At 49.2% G+C, this 17,826-nt stretch overlaps 2 protein-coding genes and 1 long non-coding RNA gene across 3 annotated transcripts in view; 1 reads left to right on the plus strand and 2 right to left on the minus strand.

Moving 5' to 3' along the window:
- Positions 1-10,949, minus strand: part of LOC307214701 (uncharacterized protein) — a 152,583-nt gene extending 141,634 nt beyond the window's left edge. The window contains exon 1 of the mRNA XM_079973606.1: positions 10,864-10,949. The gene's annotated coding sequence lies outside the window, so the exon portion shown is untranslated. The remainder of the gene's footprint in view (positions 1-10,863) is intronic.
- On the minus strand, positions 1,266-9,007 carry LOC307214820 (uncharacterized protein). The gene is made up of 4 exons (XM_079973843.1): positions 8,777-9,007; positions 8,592-8,674; positions 2,963-3,089; positions 1,266-2,733 (listed from the first exon to the last, which is right to left on the minus strand). The coding sequence occupies exons 1-4, from the start codon at positions 8,805-8,807 to the stop codon at positions 1,391-1,393; spliced, it is 1,584 nt and encodes a 527-aa protein (XP_079829969.1). The 5' UTR covers positions 8,808-9,007; the 3' UTR covers positions 1,266-1,390.
- A 3,642-nt stretch (positions 10,950-14,591) lies between the features above and the next one.
- LOC307215122 overlaps positions 14,592-17,826 on the plus strand; it is a 37,775-nt gene continuing 34,540 nt past the window's right edge. The window contains exon 1 of the long non-coding RNA XR_013838287.1: positions 14,592-14,678. This is a non-coding gene — a long non-coding RNA (uncharacterized lncRNA). The remainder of the gene's footprint in view (positions 14,679-17,826) is intronic.

Genomic DNA, 17,826 nt, shown 5'->3' on the forward strand with positions numbered 1-17,826 from the left:
AATCATCTTCATCTGCCATTCTTCCAGAGTGGGTAGGTCTTGTGTCTTCCAATATTTTGCAATCAATATTCTTGCTGCTGTTGTTGCATACATAAAAAAGGTTCTATCCTTCTTTGGCACCAACTGGCCAACCATGCCCAGGAGAAAGGCCTCTGGTTTCTTCAAGAAGGTATATTTAAATACCTTTTTCATTTCATTATAGATCATTTCCCAGAAAGCCTTAATCCTTGGGCACGTCCACCAAAGGTGAAAGAATGTACCTTCCGTTTCTTTACATTTCCAACATTTATTATCGGGCAAATGATAAATTTTTGCAAGCTTGACTGGGGTCATGTACCACCTATACATCATTTTCATTATATTCTCTCTTAAGGCATTACATGCCGTAAATTTCAAACCGGTGGTCCATAACTGTTCCCAGTCAGCAAACATAATATTATGTCCAACATCCTGTGCCCATTTAATCATGACAGATTTTACCGTTTCATCCTGCGTGTTCCATTTCAGCAGCAAGTTATACATCTTTGACAAAATCTTGGTTTTGGGTTCTAACAATTCTGTTTCTAATTTCGATTTTTCCACCTGGAATCCAATTTTCTTGTCTAGTTTATAAGCCTCCATTATCTGATGATAATGAAGCCAGTCTCGCACTTTATCTTTTAATTTTTCAAAGCTCTGCAGTTTCCATTTGTCTCCCTCTTGCTCCAAAATTTCCCAGTATTTTGGCCATTTTGGACTCCATATTGAGTCTTTTGAAAGCTTTCGCTTCCATTGGTGACAACCACCTTGGGGTTTTATTTTCCAATAGATCTTTGTATCTTATCCAAACATTAAACAGTGCTTTCCTGACAATATGGTTTTTAAATGCTTTATGTACTTTAACCTTGTTGTACCACAAATATGCATGCCACCCAAATGCGTTAGTAAATCCTTCTAGATCCAAAGTATCTGTGTTTTCAAGGAGCAGCCAATCTTTCAACCAGCAGAATGCTGCTGATTCATAATAAAGTTTAAGGTCTGGCAGGGCAAGTCCCCCCCTTTCCTTTACATGAGTTAATATTTTAAATTTTATTCTGGGCTTCCTGCCCTGCCAGACAAATCTAGAGATATCTTTCTCCCACTTCTTGAAACAATCCATTTTGTCCACAATTTGCAATGTTTGAAACAAAAACAACATTCTAGGCAATACATTCATTTTTATAACTGCGATTCGACCCAACAAGGAAAGCTTCAAATTTGACCAAGAGTTGGCGCATGTTCCCTACACCCACAGGTCTCAGGATTATTACAACATAAAAAAACCACACAATAAAAAACACCACATATTAGAAGGGCATTAGATGTGAATTAGCCAAAAGCCTGGTTAAAAAGGTGCAGATTTGCCTGGCTCCTAAAGCTGTATAATGGTTTTTCTGACCATTGTATGGATTCTTTGATGAGAAGTAAGATTGGCACTCTGACTGAAGCTCTTTCCACATTCCACACACTGATAGGGTTTCTCCCCTGTATGAATTCTTTGATGGGAAGTGAGATTTTGGTTCTGACTGAAGCTCTTTCCACATTCCACGCACTGATAGGGTTTCTCCCCTGTATGAATTCTGTGATGGGAAGTGAGAGAGGAGCTACATGTGAAGCTCTTTCCACATTCCACGCACTGATAGGGTTTCTCCCCTGTATGAATTCTTTGATGGGAAGTGAGAGAGGAGCTATTTCTGAAGCTCTTTCCACATTCCACGCACTGATAGGGTTTTTCCCCTGTATGAATTCTTTGATGGGAAGTAAGGGAGGAGCTCTTCCTGAAGTTCTTTCCACATTCCACGCACTGATAGGGTTTCTCCCCTGTATGAATTGTTTGATGGAAAGTGAGACTGTGGTTGTGAATGAAGCTCTTTCCACATTCCACACACTGATAGGGTTTCTCCCCTGTATGAATTCTTTGATGGGAAGTGAGAGAGGAGCTCTTCCTGAAGCTCTTTCCACATTCCACACACTGATAGGGTTTCTCCCCTGTATGAATTGTTTGATGGAAAGTGAGACTGTGGTTGTGAATGAAGCTCTTTCCACATTCCACACACTGATAGGGTTTCTCCCCTGTATGAATTCTTTGATGGGAAGTGAGAGATGAGCTTTCAGTGAAGCTCTTTCCACATTTGACACACTGATAGGGTTTCTCCCCTGTATGAATTCTCTGATGCTTAGTGAGATTGAAACTCTTCCTGAAGTTCTTTCCACATTCCACACACTGATATGGTTTCTCCCCTGTATGAATTCTTTGATGGAAAGTGAGAGAGGAGCTCTGACTGAAGCTCTTTCCACATTCCACACACTGATAGGGTTTCTCCCCTGTATGAATTCTTTGATGGGAAATGAGAGAGGAACTATGTGTGAAGTTCTTTCCACATTCCACACACTGATAGGGTTTTCCCCCTGTATGAATTCTTTGATGGCAAGTAAGATGGGAGCTATTCCGGAAGTTCTTTCCACATTCCACGCACTGATAGGGTTTCTCCCCTGTATGAATTCTTTGATGGGAAGTGAGACCGGAGCTCTTCCTGAAGCTTTTTCCACATTCCATGCACTGATAGAGTTTCTTTCCAATGAGATTTTGTTGATGGGAAGTGGAATGGGAGCTCTGGCTGCAGCTTTCTCCACACTCCAAATTTTTATGTGGCTTCTCCTCCCTGGGGATTTTATCGTGGTCACCTTTGCTCTCAATTTCCAATTCATCAGAATCTGCAATGGAGACAAAAAGGGATTAGAGCCTCAGGAACAAATGGAGAAGAAATGAAACGAGTTGGGTGTGTGTTCATTACCTGTGTTGTTTGTCATTTTACCAACATATTTATTATTAGATTAATAATTATTAGATTAATGTTGAACTCTGTGAAAATATATGAGGCTGGCCCACAGACGTATTTTTTGAATTTCCAGGCAGATATGACGATCCCACAGGGAGCCTTACCAAGAGAGGCCAATATCCCACGATTCTCCTCCATGACGTCCTTATGCAGAGCTCTCTGGTCAGGATCCAGCAACGCCCACTCCTCGTCCGTGAAACGAACAGTGACATCTTCAAAGCACACTGGACCCTAAAAGAAAAAGGGAAATGTCCTCCTCTGAGACAGCATAAATATGATCTGCTACACAATGCTCTGTTGTTTCCTTCCTGTTAATAATAATAATAATAATAATAATAATAATAATAATATATTATTTATACCCCGCCCATCTGGGCGGCTTCCAAAAAACACTAAAATACAATAATCTCTTAAACATTAAAAGTGTCCCTAAACAGGGCTTCTAAAAGTTTGGTAGTTATTTTTCTCTTTGACATCTGGTGGGAGGGCGTTCCACAGGGCAGGTGCCACTACCGAGAAGGCCCTCTGCCTGGTTCCCTGTAACTTGGCTTCTCGCAGCGAGGGAACCGCCAGAAGGCCCTCAGCACTAGATCTCAGTGTCTGGGAAGAACGATGGAGGTGGAGACGCTCCTTCACGTATACTGGACCGAGGCCGTTTAGGGCTTTCAAGGTCAGCAGAAACACTTTGAATTGTGCTCAGAAACGTTCTGGGAGCCAGTGTAGGTCTTTGAAGACCGGTGTTATATGGTCTCGGCGGCTGCTCCCAGTCACCAGTCTAGCTGCCGCATTTTTGATTAGTTGTAGTTTCCGGGTCACCTTCAAAGGTAGCCCCACATAGAGCGCATTGCAGTAGTCCAAGCGAGAGATAACCAGAGCACGCACCACTCTGGAGAGACAGTCTGCGGGCAGGGAGGGTCTCAGCCTGCATACCAGATGGAGCTGATAAACAGCTGCCATGGACACACAATTGACCTGTGCCTCCATGGACAGCTGCGAGTCCAGAATGACTCCCAGGCTGCGCACCTGGTCCTTCAGGGGTACAGTTACCCCATTCAGGACCATGGAGTCCCCCACACCATGCCTCCTGTCTCCCCAAAATAGTACTTCTGTCTTGTCAGGATTCAACCTCAATCTGTTAGCCGCCATCCATCCTCCAACCGCCTCTAGACACACAGAAATTTCACCGCCTTCGCTGGTTCCGATTTGAAAGAGAGGTACAGCTGGGTATCATCTTTATACTGATGAACACCCAGCCCAAACCCCCTGATGATCTCTCCCAGCGGCTGCATGTAGATGTTGAAAAGCATGGGGGAGAGGACGGAACCCTGAGGCACCCCACAAGTGAGAGCCCAGGGGTCCGAACACTCATCCCCCACCACCACTTTTTGGACACGGCCCAGGAGGAAGGAGCAGAACCACTGTATGACAGTGCCCCCAGCTCCCAGCCCCTCACCACGGTCCAGAAGGATGTTATGGTCGATGGTGTCAAAGGCCGCTGAGAGATCCAGCAGAACTAGGAAACAGCTCTCACCTTTGTCCCTGGTCCACCGGAGATCATCGACCAGTGCGACCAAGGCAGTTTCAGTCCCATGGTGAGGCCTGAATCCCGACTGGAAGGGATGCAAATGGTGCACTTCTTCCAGGCGTGCCTGGAGTTGTTCAGCAACCACTCGCTCAATCACCTTGCCCAAGAATGGAAGATTTGAGACTGGGCGATAGTTAGCCATATTGACAGCATCTAAAGATGGTTCTTTAACAAGTGGTTTGATAACTGCCTTTTTCAGCGGTTCTGGGGAGGCTCCCTCACAGAGAGAAGCATTCACGACCCCACGAAGCCCATCTCCCAGCCCTTCCAGGCTAGCTTTTATAAGCCAAGATGGGCAAGAATCAAGGAAACAGGTGGTTGGTTTCACTTGTCCAAGCAGCCTGTTCACATCCTTGGAGGTAACAGATTGGAACTGATCCCACACAACTTGACTAGACAGGACACTAGCACTCTCCCACCCCAGCCCTGCTCCCATGGTGGAGTCTACCTCTTCCTGAATCTGCAAAAAACTTTGCAAAATCATTGCAGGAGATCATGTGGCCCATACTGGGCCCCGATGTAGCACGTGGTTCCACTAAATTGCGAACCCCCTGAAAAAGTCTCCTGCTGCTGTTTTCTGCAGATGCAATAGAGGCGGCGAAGAAAGTCTTCTTTGCCATCACTACCGCCACTTGGTAGGCTCGACATTGAGCTCTAACCCGTGTCCGGTCAGCTTCAGAATGAGTTATCCGTCACCGGCGCTCTAGCCATCTCAGCGATTGTTTCATTGCCCTCAGTTATCAATCTAAAAATAAAATAAGCCTCTTTTGGATGGCCATCTGTCTTGGATGATCTAGCAGATTCCTGCATTGCAGGGGGTCTCCTGGCTCTGAGAGACAAGCAGAGAGGGTGGCTTCTGGCAGAAGGAAGAGGGAGCCACCAGTGGCTCCTCCTTCTCCTGGCTCACCTCAGCCTCTCGACTTTCCTCTCCAACTTGCCTCCTTCCTCTTCTGTCTCTGATTCTGCACTGCATTCTTCTACAGACTCTCCCAGCTCACTAAGCCCTGTTTCCCCTTCAGCTTCTGACACCTCCTCTTCCCAGGCTTCTCCCTCTTCCCCCTCTGAACACCCATCCTTCTTCTAGCTCCACTTCTTGGGCTCTCAGCCATCTTCCCTTCCTGGTTCCCCAGCTGCTTCCTCCCACCATTCCTCTGTGCCCAACCAGTAAATGACATTGCTCCATCCCTCGGCCTCTGTCCCCACAAGGCAGCTTCCCCTGACCTGATCTGGTTCCACAGCCGCTGCTTCCCTTCTGCCCCCATGAAAAGACGGATCAGGAGGTCTTGCTGGCATACTTCTGCCACCTGCAAGAGAAAAAAGGTAAGCAGGATGCCAGGAGTGCCTGCTTCTCTCACAGGTGAAACAGGGCATCTCTAACTGCAGATGGGCCTTTGAGAAAGCCTCACCCGCTGAGTGCATTTGGAGGTTTGTGCCCATTTCATGTTTGTTTGTGCAGAAATACATCTCTCCTCCTCTGGACCCTTCTTCCCAACTGTCTCCCCCCAAAACAAGATGAAAAGAACCCTCAGATGAGTTGGAAAACTACAGAACGAGACCAAATGGAGAAAAGCCTCCTTCCTCCTTACCCAGTGGCCTCTCTCTGGTTTCCAACGGAGGCCTCTCTGCCTCACAGGAATCCAGGTCCATTTCTGCAAAGAGATCCTTTCCCTGAAAAAGAAACAAGGATTCAAAACAGAGAATGGGGAGAAATACTAGAAAGAGAATGACAAAGACTTGAAGGGTGTGAGATCTCATTCCATGGATGCTTTCCAAGAAAAAAGATGGGCCATCAGCAGACCATTATGGGATGTTTTCTGTCCTGTTTGGAGCCCCTTGGGAGTATCCAGAGGAAAGTCTCTCTCACCTGCTTTCTCTCCTCTGCCTGACTCAGGAGGAAACCTTCGGCCAGGGCCACCGCCTGGGAACTGGTCTCCGCTCCGCATTCCCTCACCCAGCTCTCCATCTCCAGGGGAAGGACAGCCAGGAACTGCTCCAAGATCACCAGGTCCAACATCTCAGCTTTCGTGTGCCTTTCTGGCTTCAGCCACTGCTGGTCAAGGTGGTAGAGTCGGCTGCAAACCTCTCGGGGTCCTTTGGCCTCCTGGCAGCAGAACTGCCTCAACTGCTGGCTCTGCACCTCTGAGCGGAGGGTGTCCTCCTCACCCAGGATCTTCTGCACTGGGTTTTCCCAGAACCCCCCACTGCTCCCAGTTTGGCTGCCATGGTCTCTTCCTGCTTTGGGGCCAGCTGTGTCTCGCACATCCATCTGTGCTCTCAGGAAGCCTCTGAGAGATCGGAAGGAACCCTTTGGTCTTCTGCCAAGTTCTGCCCGTCTTAATGAGGGGCTCTAGGAAATCCTACAAAGCAAATACATTGTTCTGTTACAGAATTTGTAGGACAGGGGGGGAAATGGTTCCCTGAGCAAGCATGGATGAGTCTTGCTGGGAACCAGGGCTGGACTGCACCGCATCCCAGACCGTGAGCTATCTTTTTGAAAAGAAAGAGGAGGAGGAAGAGAAGAAATACGTCTCTAGGCTTCAAGCAATGCAGAATGTGGAGGCAACGGAAGGGATTTCTGTCAGATTAATCAACCTGGTTTCTCCATCCTTCCAGTCAATGCATGAAGTCAGAACCGAATGACAAGGGAGTCATTTGTATCTTGTGAAAAATGGATGCTTTTCTCTGGTGGGGGTCTCGACCTGGGGGTCCTCTGGAGTTGCTCCCCACCCCACCCTCACCCTCACCCCACCTCCACTCCCTGCTTCTGTCTCCTTTTCTGCAATATCTGCCGCTGTCCAGACAGATTCGTAGAGGTCTCTTTTTCTCTCTTCTGAGGGCCAGGAATGTATCTGGCCAACCCCCAGAGGGCCAAGTGGGCGGGGCCAAAGACATCTCCCTTGATTTTGTTGTTGTTCTATTAGATAGCTTAACACAAACTGGTTTGCAATGCAGCAGCCAGACCATGGCCTGGGATCCCTCTCTTTATTCCTGGCCTCTCTTTCCTACTTTTCCTTCCTTTCTCCCCGTTGTTTTTTTTTTTTGGGGGGGGGGAGCTAGTCCACCTCCTCCTCCAGCTTTGGAAAACCATTTGCACATGTTTCCTCCGTTGTGCAATGAGGCTGAGCGATGTCACACAGAGTTAAAGAGCCAGGGACTTCTTTGTTTTAAAAAGGGAGATTTCGTGGGAGTCAGGGATCCTCTGATCTGCAGGAAGGAGAGCGTGGCAGACCTGGCCCCTCCCTGGCAGGACCCTCTCCTCCTCCCTGACTTGGGGTCCCCCCCTCCAGGAGCAGATCAGGCTCCCCAAGCACCTTCTCCTGCTGCAGCCCTGGGACCCCCCCCCGTCTCCCCACTGCACCCTCTGGGGGGAGAGAGAGGAGACTCGCCCATAGCTGGCAACCTTCCCTTTCTTTGCGGGAAATTCCCTTATTGCAGCGCCGTTTCCGCTGCTTCCTGCTGCTATCCCGGATTGGTAGATAGGTGAGGCTGCTGATCCCTTATTTTCGAGGCTGCTGATCCCTTATTTTCAAGCTATGGACTCACCAGATCCCAGGAGGGGGCTGCGATTCGGCTGCGACACTCTAACCCGTGTCCGGTCAGCTCCAGAATGAGTTATCCGTCACCGGTGCTCTAGCCATCTCAGCGATTGTTTCATTGCCCTCAGTTATCAATCTAGAAATAAAATAAGCCTCTTTTGGATGGCCATCTGTCTTGGATGATCTAGCAGATTCCTGCATTGCAGGGGGTCTCCTGGCTCTGAGAGACAAGCAGAGAGGGTGGCTTCTGGCAGAAGGAAGAGGGAGCCACCGGTGGCTCCTCCTTCTCCTGGCTCACCTCAGCCTCTCGACTTTCCTCTCCAACTTGCCTCCTTCCTCTTCTGCCTCTGATTCTGCACTGCATTCTGCCACAGAGTCTCCCAGCTCACTAAGCCCTGTTTCCCCTTCAGCTTCTGACACCTCCTCTTCCCAGGCTTCTCCCTCTTCCCCCTCTGAACACCCATCCTTCTTCTACCTCCACTTCTTGGGCTCTCAGCCATCTTCCCTTTCTGGTTCCCCAGCTGCTTCCTCCCACCATTCCTCTGTGCCCAACCAGTAAATGACATTGCTCCATCCCTCGGCCTCTGTTCCCACAAGGCAGCTTCCCCTGACCTGATCTGGTTCCACAGCCGCTGCTTCCCTTCTGCCCCCATGAAAAGACGGATCAGGAGGTCTTGCCTGCATCCTTCTGTCACCTGCATGAGAAAAAAGGTAAACAGGATGCCAGGAGTGCCTGCTTCTCTCACAGGTGAAACAGGGCATCTCTAACTGCAGATGGGCCTTTGAGAAATGCTTACCTACTGAGAGCATTTGGACGTTTGTGCCCATTTCATATGTTTGTTGTGCAGAAATACATCTCCCCTCCTCTGGACCCTTCTTCCCAACTGTCTCCCCCCAAAACAAGATGAAAAGAACCCTCAGATGAGTTGGGAAACCAACAGAATGAGACCAGTGGAGAAAAACCACCTTCCTCCTTACCAAGTGGCCTCTCTCTGGTGTCCAACGGAGGCCTCTCTGCCTCACAGGAATCCAGGTCCATTTCTGCAAAGAGATCCTTTCCCTGAAAAAGAAACAAGGATTCAAAACAGAGAATGGAGAGAAATGCTAGAAAGAGAATGACAAAGACTTGAAGGGTGTGAGATCTCATTCCATGGATGCTTTCCCAGAAAAAGGATGGGCCATCAGCAGACCATTATGGGATGTTCTCTGTCCTGTTTGGAGCCCCTTGGGAGTATCCAGAGGAAAGTCTCTCTCACCTGCTTTCTCTCCTCTGCCTGACTCAGGAGGAAACCTTCGGCCAGGGCCACCGCCTGGGAACTGGTCTCCGCTCCGCATTCCCTCACCCAGCTCTCCATCTCCAGGGGAAGGACAGCCAGGAACTGCTCCAAGATCACCAGGTCCAACATCTCAGCTTTCGTGTGCCTTTCCGGCTTCAGCCACTGATGGTCAAGGTGGTAGAGTCGGCTGCAAGCCTCTCGGGGTCCTTTGGCCTCCTGGCAGCAGAACTGCCTCAACTGCTGGCTCTGCACCTCTGAGCGGAGGGTGTTCTCCTCATCATGGATCTTCTGCACAGAGTTTTCCCAGAACCCCCCACTGTTCCCAGTTTGGTTGGCATGGCCTCTTCCTGTTCCAGGGCCAGCTGAGTCTTGCTCATCCATCTGTGCTCTCAGGAAGCCTTTAAGAGATCGGAAGGAACCCTTTGGTCTTCTGCCAAGTTCTGCCCGTCTAAATGAAAAGCTCTAGCAAATCCTACAAAGCAAATACATTGTTCTGTTACAGAATTTGTAGGACGGGGGGGAAATGGTTCCCTGAGCAAGCATGGATGAGTCTTGCTGGGAACCAGGGCTGGACTGCACCACATCCCAAACCATAAGATATCTTTTTGAAAAGAAAGAGGAGGAAGAGGAGAAGAAATAAGTCTCTAGGCTTCAAGCAATGCAGAATGTGGAGGCAACGGAAGGGATTTCTGAGAGATTAATCAACCTGGTTTCTCCATCCTTCCAGTCAATTGATGACGTCGGAACCTACTGACAAACGAGCGTTTCTATCTAGTGAATAATGGATGCTTTGTTCTAGTGGGGGTCCTCACCCGGGGGTCCTCAGGAGTTCCTCCCCCCACCCCCACTCCACTGCTTCTGTCTCGTTTTCTTGCAGTTGGACTCTCTCCCGCTCTCAGGACAAACTTGTGGGGCGGGGTCCCTTTATCTTTGCCCTGAGGGCCAGGTATGTATCTGGCCAACCCCCTGAGGGCCAAGTGGGCAGGGCCAAAGACATCTCCCTTGAAATTTAGGAGGGTAATTTTTTTTTCATATATTATTATTATTATTATTATTATTATTATTAACACACACACAGCCATTGATGCCAAGGTCCCAGGTGGTTTTCCAGCAACAATCCCTTTGGGACAGAGAGGATGTGGTCCTGGGATGCCATGCTCTGGGTGCGAGGGGATTGCTGCAGTGGCCTCCGTGGGGAGCTGCCCTTGGAGACACTGGGAAACTGGTCCGCAATGCAGCAGCGAGACTGCCCTTTGTCTCCCACCTTAACTTCCTCCCTCCCTGTGGGGTGTTTTTTTTTGGGGGGGGCTAGTCCACCTCCTCCTCCAAACCATTTGCACATGTTTCCTCTGTTGTGCAATGAGGCTGAGCGATGTCACACAGAGTTAAAGTCCCAGGGACTCCTTTCTTTAAAGAAGGGAGGTTTTTTCAGAAAGGGGGGGCGGAGGGCCAAATGAGTTTGGGATCCTCTGATCTCCAGGAAGGAGAGCGTGGCAGACCTGGCCCCTCCCGGATCAGGCCCCCCAGGCACCCTCCCCTGCTGCAGCCCTGGGACCCCCCCCCCGTCTCCCCCCTGCACCCTCTGGGGGGAGAGAGAGGAGACTCACCAGATCCCAGGAGGGGACAGCGAGGCAGCCCTTGCAGGAGAGACCCCAAAGCAAGGAAAGGACTGGGGAGGGAGGGGCCTTGGCTCTGGAGGACCAGCCCCCCTTTTTTCCTGGCCTCTCTAGGAAGGCAGCTCACTTCCCTTTAACCCTTGCCAAGCCGAGTCCCTCCAGCTCAGCCCTCTCTCGCTTGGCACAACCTCAGATTTCTATTATTTTTTACGGATTAAGGGGGCAGCTGCCCCCCGGCTACGCCAATGCCCAGATATCCTTTTGGGGGTGAGGCTCCTGGCTGTAAACTGGGCATCTCCCTCCCTTGGCCAGAAACCAGAGGAAGAGCTTGCAGGGAAAAGGGCTTTGCAGGAGGCAAGGAAGCTCCTCCTGGAATTCCGGAGTGGAGAGAGAGGAGGGGATCCCAGGGTCATCTAGTCCAACCCGAAGCAAGAGGGGTCTAGTTCCCTAAACCGGCAGCCCTGTTTAGGGAAGCTTTCAATGTTTAATAAGTTATTGTATTTTAGTGTTTGATTGGAAGCCACCCAGAGTGGCTGGGGAAACCCAGCCAGATGGGCGGGATATAAATAAATTATTATTATTATTATTATTATTATTATTATTATTATTATTACAACCCCCAGTAATGCAGGAATCTCAGCTGAAGCATCCATGGCGGATGTCCGTCCGATCTCTGCTTAGAAACCTCCAAGGAAGGAGAGTCCCCCACCTCCCAAGGGAGACCTTTCCCTGCCCAACTGCTCTTAGATGTCCCTCAAGGCAGCGGGTCCTGAGTTCTAGCCCGGCTGAAACATTCGCAGTGGCTGCCAAGGAGGAACCAAGCGAAGTTCAAAAGAAATAAACCCTATTCTCATCATAAATGAGTAATACCTTCTTATGCATGCTTTTTATACTAATATACAAAAGTTTGCCATTTCCCTTTCCAGAAATGGATGGTTGTTGTTATTATGTTTAGGGAAACTTTTAATATTTGTTGGACTATTGTATTGTAATATTTTGTTGGAATCCGTCCAGAGTGGCTGGGGAAACCCAACCAGATGGGCAGAGTATAAATGTATTATTATTATTATTATTATTATTATTATTATTATTATTATTTATTAAATTGATCAGGTGAGTTTTCTCCTTTCGAAAGAGGGAGGTGGAATCTCCACGGTTGCTAATAGCATAACATTGAAAGACTAAGGAAATATGGGGAGCCCTAGAGCATCTGCTTGGCATGCAGAATGTCCCAGGGTCAGCCCCTGACATCTCCTACAAGGGCCGGACGAAATCCCTGCCTGAAACTCTGGGGAGCTGCTGCCAGTCAGTGTAGGCCAGGGGTCCTCAAACTATCTTCCCTGGGCCAAATCCAACTACACCTTTAAGAAGGGAGAGCCTATCCTCCTCCCCCACAGACACACATATAAGACAATGATCTCACTCCCTAATAGAAAACGCACAGAGAAACGCAAGAAAATTTGGATTCATTTATCTAAGGTGAGAAAACACTCATCTGATGTCCGTTTTTCACAAACAATTTGACTGGAAATAATAATTCTCATTTCTAGACGCATGTTGAAAAAGAAACACAAAAGAATTGAATGATACAGACTTCCAACAGATTTATATTCCTTAAAAAACTGAGGTATGGAACCAAATATCATGATATGCATTAATATACTTCAGAATGTATATACTTCATTATATTTATGATTTATGGTATTGGAGAACCTTGATTTATTTTGATATATTATTTGATATTACCAGCTGAAGAAGGCATTTACTCCGAAACAGGGCCCTGTCCCGGTCACCACTACTGAGTCGTACATCTAATTCATACTCCGGATACTTCTTTTTGGCCCTATTTGATTCTTTATATTGACTTTATATAACATGGACTCTTTTTGACTGCCATTGAGACTTGTATAAAACAATTGTTGTGTACTGGTATTTATACTATAAAGGTACACAAAATACCAGTACACAACAATTGTTTTATACAAGTCTCAATGGCAGTCAAAAAGAGTCCATGTTATATAAAGTCAATATAAAGAATCAAATAGGGCCAAAAAGAAGTATCTGGAGTGTGTACCTTTATACTATATTATGGGACGCAGGTGGCGCTGTGGGTTAAAGCCTCAGCGCCTAGGGCTTGCCGATCGAAAGGTCGGCGGTTCGAATCCCTGCGGCGGGGTGCGCTCCCGCTGCTCGGTCCCAGCGCCTGCCAACCTAGCAGTTCGAAAGCACCTCCAGGTGCAAGCAGATAAATAGGGACCGCTTACCAGCGGGAAGGTAAACGGCGTTTCCGTGTGCGGCTCTGGCTCGCCAGAGCAGCGATGTCACGCTGGCCACGTGACCCGGAAGTGTCTCCGGACAGCGCTGGCCCCTGGCCTCTTAAGTGAGATGGGCGCACAACCCCAGAGTCTGTCAAGACTGGCCCGTACGGGCAGGGGTACCTTTACCTTTTTATACTATATTATTGCATATTTGAAACTACATTATTTCTGCACTTAAACGTTGTGTTTAAATTTACTATCATTTTAAAACTGTCACACATATACGTTGTGTTTAAATTTACTATTAGTTTAAAACTGTTATTCTTAGCAGAATATACACGTTTTTCTTTTCAACTCTCGAGTAGGAATTATTCCTTGTATTGAAACTTTTGGCCAGAGCTCTTGGTATATCCTTTTCAGTGCCAGTCAGTGTAGGCCAGGGGTCCTCAAACTATGTTCCCTGGGCCAAATCCAACCCGCCAGGGTCGTGAATCTGGCCTGCACGGCCATTTCAGTACCCGCCAAGTGTCCGAGGCTGAAAGCATCTCACTGCCTGCTCAGTCAGTCCCCATGCCGAGCTGATGTAAACGCCATGGCTGATGTAAAGCGTGGTGGCAGCTCTACCTATGACAGGCCAGGGGGTTTCGCCCGGGGACGGGGAAGTGTTGTCTTTTGGCTGGAAGAGCGAAGTTCAGGTTGGTGGAGGAAGGCAGACTTGGGTCGATTTGATTTCGTTACATAGACGTTTACTTTAAAGGTGGTAGAAGGAAGTACAGTCCTATTTCTGTAAGTGGCACAGGGGTCTTTCCTCTCATGTGGTTTACATGCTCTGAGAGATGGGATCTATTTTGTTATTTTAATTTTAAAAGGGTGGAGTGGAACCGGAGATTGACCATCTTGTTAGCCTGGGGCATTGGTCAGCAACCTCTTTCAGCCGTGGGCTGGTCCACTGTCCCTCAGACCATGTAGGGGGGCCAGACTATATGGGGGGGGGGGAAATGAACGAATTCCTATGCCCCACAAATAACCCAGAGACGCATTTTAGATAAAAGGACACATTCTACTCATGTAAAAACACACTGATTCCTGAATTGTCTGCGGGACAGATTGAGAAGCCAATTGGGCCGCATCCAGCCCCCAGGCCTTAGCTTGCCTACCCCTGGCCTGGGGAGCCACATTCTGGTTGAAGGAGGCCAGGACTGGCCCCCAAGGCTTGGGATGTCCCTCCTCCCCTGCAGTAGGGCTTGGAATCCAGGAGAAAACTCTTGGAATAGCCTTGCCAGGTGCTCAGGGAGGGATTCACCTGTCCCCATGTCCTTCTCTTTGCAGATGTGCTGCAGTTGCGCATCCCTCCCCCAGAGGTGAGTATTGGAGAGAACCAGAGCAGGGACTCAGACCTGTCCTCCTTGCCCCCCACTCTGCACTCTCGGATGTGGGGAAGCCCTCCCTTCGTACCTGCCGGAGGTGGTTCAGAACTGCCAGGCAGCTCAGCTCAGGGGGCTCCAAACCCAGAAGTGCTCCAAGCAGGAGACGGCCAAAGCCATCCTGGTGAGTGATGGGTGGTGTGGGGGACCCCCATGGGGAAGTGGGGAACTTTGCGGAAGGGGTTGTCCATCTGCCAGAGAGGAGGACCATGCTGGCCTAGGTTCATGTATCCTGTTTGAAAGGGGAATCATCTTAGGGACGTCCTGTGAACATCTGGGTCAGGAATGCTGTTCCTGGAATGGACAAACACAAGACGTTCATCCATAAAGACCAAATGTCAGCAAGTTTCCGTTCCACATATGTTCATAAAGTCCAAATTGGGGACTACTACGGTTCCACAGTGTTGACAAGGTCTGATGGCCTGGGATTCAGACTTGGATGCTGAACCTGAGGGATCCCAGCCTGCACAGGATTCCCCACCTCCAGAACCAGCTGAGCCTGAAGGGTCCTCACCTGTGCTGGATCCTCAGGTGCAGGCACCAGCTGAGTCTGCTCTGGCTCTTGAGGTGATGGAGGGCCCATTGCCTGCAGGTGTTCCACTCTCAGCCCCGTCAGAGAAAGCTGAGGTTGCCTCTGGGTCCGGTAACCCTCCAGCCTCTCCTGAGCTGCAGAGTCAGAGGGAACTAAGTTCCCGCAGGAGGAGCGCTCGCCTCCAGGCCAGGAGTGGTGAGTCACCAGAGGATCAGGGCCGCCCTGTGCCTCGGGGCAGATAAAAGCCGGCCAGCCCCAGTCCCCAGTTGCGGGAGCAACATTGTTAGTTGCTAGTTCCTACCTGAGCTCCTGACCCACCCTGGCTACCTGCTTGCAAGCCTGTTCCTAACTTCACCCAACTCCCTGCCCTGCACCCAGCTTCAGCTACTACGGACTGTCTCCACATTGCACCTTTGACCATGGACCGGACTTGGATCTAGGCTCTCGGGTAACCCATGGGACCAGCGCAGAGGAACCAGAAGCCATGGCTGACCAGGTGGCTGTGCTGGTGGCATTGGCTCAGGAAAACCAGGTCTTGACCCACACTGTTCAGCAGCTAAGCAATGCAGTTACAGCACTTCAGCAGCGTTTGGACGCCTTAACAGCTCCTGGTGCCGACGCCCCAGCTTCTGGCAAGTACCCAGTGGCCCTGCCAGAGAAATTCAATGGGTCCCTGGCCAGCTTTCCCATGTTTCTTTTCTTTTCCCATGCCCAGGCCAAGCTGTATATTCAGGGACGAGCCCGGAATTTCCCTGATGACCGCACCAAGGTGCACTTCCTGATCAGCTTGCTGAAGGACCGGGCAGCCAAGTGGGCATTGCCGCTGCTCCGGCAAGACTCTCCCTTGTTGACAGACTATACACGGTTTTGCAACCATCTGGAAACCGTGTTCGGCAACCCTCAGAAGGGGAGTCAAGCCAATCAGGCGATTTGGCGGTTGGACAAGTACACTGTGGCCGCCTATGCCACAGAATTTCGGCTGTTGGCACAGGACTTGTCCTGGAATGACTCCACCCTTCAGGACCAGTATCTCAAGGGGCTTTCGGATGAGATACTGGACCAGCTGGCCATGATGGATCGACCCACCATGCTGGACACCCTCATTCAATGGAGCCTGCAGATAGACGATCGGTTGGAGGACAGTCGCCAGGCTCAGGGCCGCCGGCACTCCCGGCTCCCGGCTCTGGTCCTTCCCAGCAGTTCCACAGCCAAGTCGCTGGAGGAGCCAGTGCAGCTCGGGGCAGCGGTGCCTCGCCTCTCCCCCTCGGAGAAGACTCGCCGTCTGGAGGGGAACCTGTGTCTCTACTGTGGCGGGAGTGGACACGATGCGTAATCTTGTCCTGAGAAAACGCCAGCCACAGGGAAATAGCCAACCCCAGTAGCCGATGGCCCAGGCTACCTGGGGTCCCAAACTTTGCATGATGGGCCCTCACTGGTGGAATTGCAACACCTCATGGTTCTGGTGCATCTATACGTCCCTGGCGGGCCCTGGTTTGTCACCCACACTCTGGTAGATTCAGGGGCAACCCGCTCCTATATGGACATTGCCACCATGCCCCGGTAACCCCTGGTGCTCGGGATGGACTGGCTGGAGTCTCACAATCTTCAAATCGACTGGGTCAATCAGACTGTGAAGGGATTTGCTGATTAGATAATGAAATTGGAATACAGAAGGGGGAGGTGTGAGGAGGTCGGGGAAATTAGGTTTAAGAAAATAAGGATGGAAATTATACTTGTTTATTTTTGTTTTTTGTTTGTGTATGTTTTTATTGTTAAATTTTAATAAATATCATTTAAAAAAAAAAAAAAAAACAGACTGTGTGCTTCCCAGAACCATGTCCCCATGCTCGGTCCAAGATGCTAGTGGCCGCCCCCACAGGGGAAGCTGTGTCAACGCTCCCCGCTGCTTACCAGGACTACCAAGAAGTGTTTGAGGAACTGGGGGCAGAGCAGCTGCCGCCTCTGTAGTAAAGTTAGTACTAGTAGTAGCTGTTCTTTGGTCAAGTGGAGAGTGAGGCCTTGTGGGAAACCAGTAAGGATTATGAGAGCCGTCCTGTTGCTTTAATTTGTGGGCCCGTTGGCTCCAAGGGTGTGAGGACTTCTATGGGAAAGGAATTGTCGGGCTAAAATGAAGGTTTAACACCTCTGTTCAAAGCTATGAACATACCCTCTGTAATGTTATCTATCCTTGATTGCTTGGGAATGTGCATCTGCCTAAGCACCACCAGTCTCCATGGGAAGGGAGGAAACACCTTGATCTAAGTTCTGAAGGCTTAATTGGCTCAGCTGCCACAAGTTAGAATTATTAGCCCACAAACTGGTCATTGGAGAATTCAAATGTAATCAAGGGATTTTGATTGGTCCTGGGGTTTCTGATTCCACGTGCAAATTATGGATAAAAGATCTAGAGAATGGTTTGAAAGCGCGCGCTCTGCAATTTGCAAAGAATCGCCCGGCTGCTGACGTCCACCAAGCAACCGTCCTTTCGTCCTTTTGTGCTTTTGCATTGAAGATTTTCTGAGACCTTTGGATGCGGATTTCTGAAAGACTCTAACCTATCTTTGCTTTAGAGTATAGAAGTAAGTACTAGCTAGCTATATTTTACAACGTTCTTATTTTTCTCTGTACTTGTAATTCACAAAAAGTTGTGCCTGCTTATTAGCATGTTCTTTATGCTTTTAAAATAAATTTTAAGAAAGAACTTTCTTTTGTCTTGTGTGTGCCTATCTGGGGGAATGGC

The sequence above is a fragment of the Podarcis cretensis genome (genome assembly GCF_951804945.1).
Source record: "Podarcis cretensis genome assembly, chromosome: 4".
NCBI lineage: Eukaryota > Metazoa > Chordata > Lepidosauria > Squamata > Lacertidae > Podarcis > Podarcis cretensis.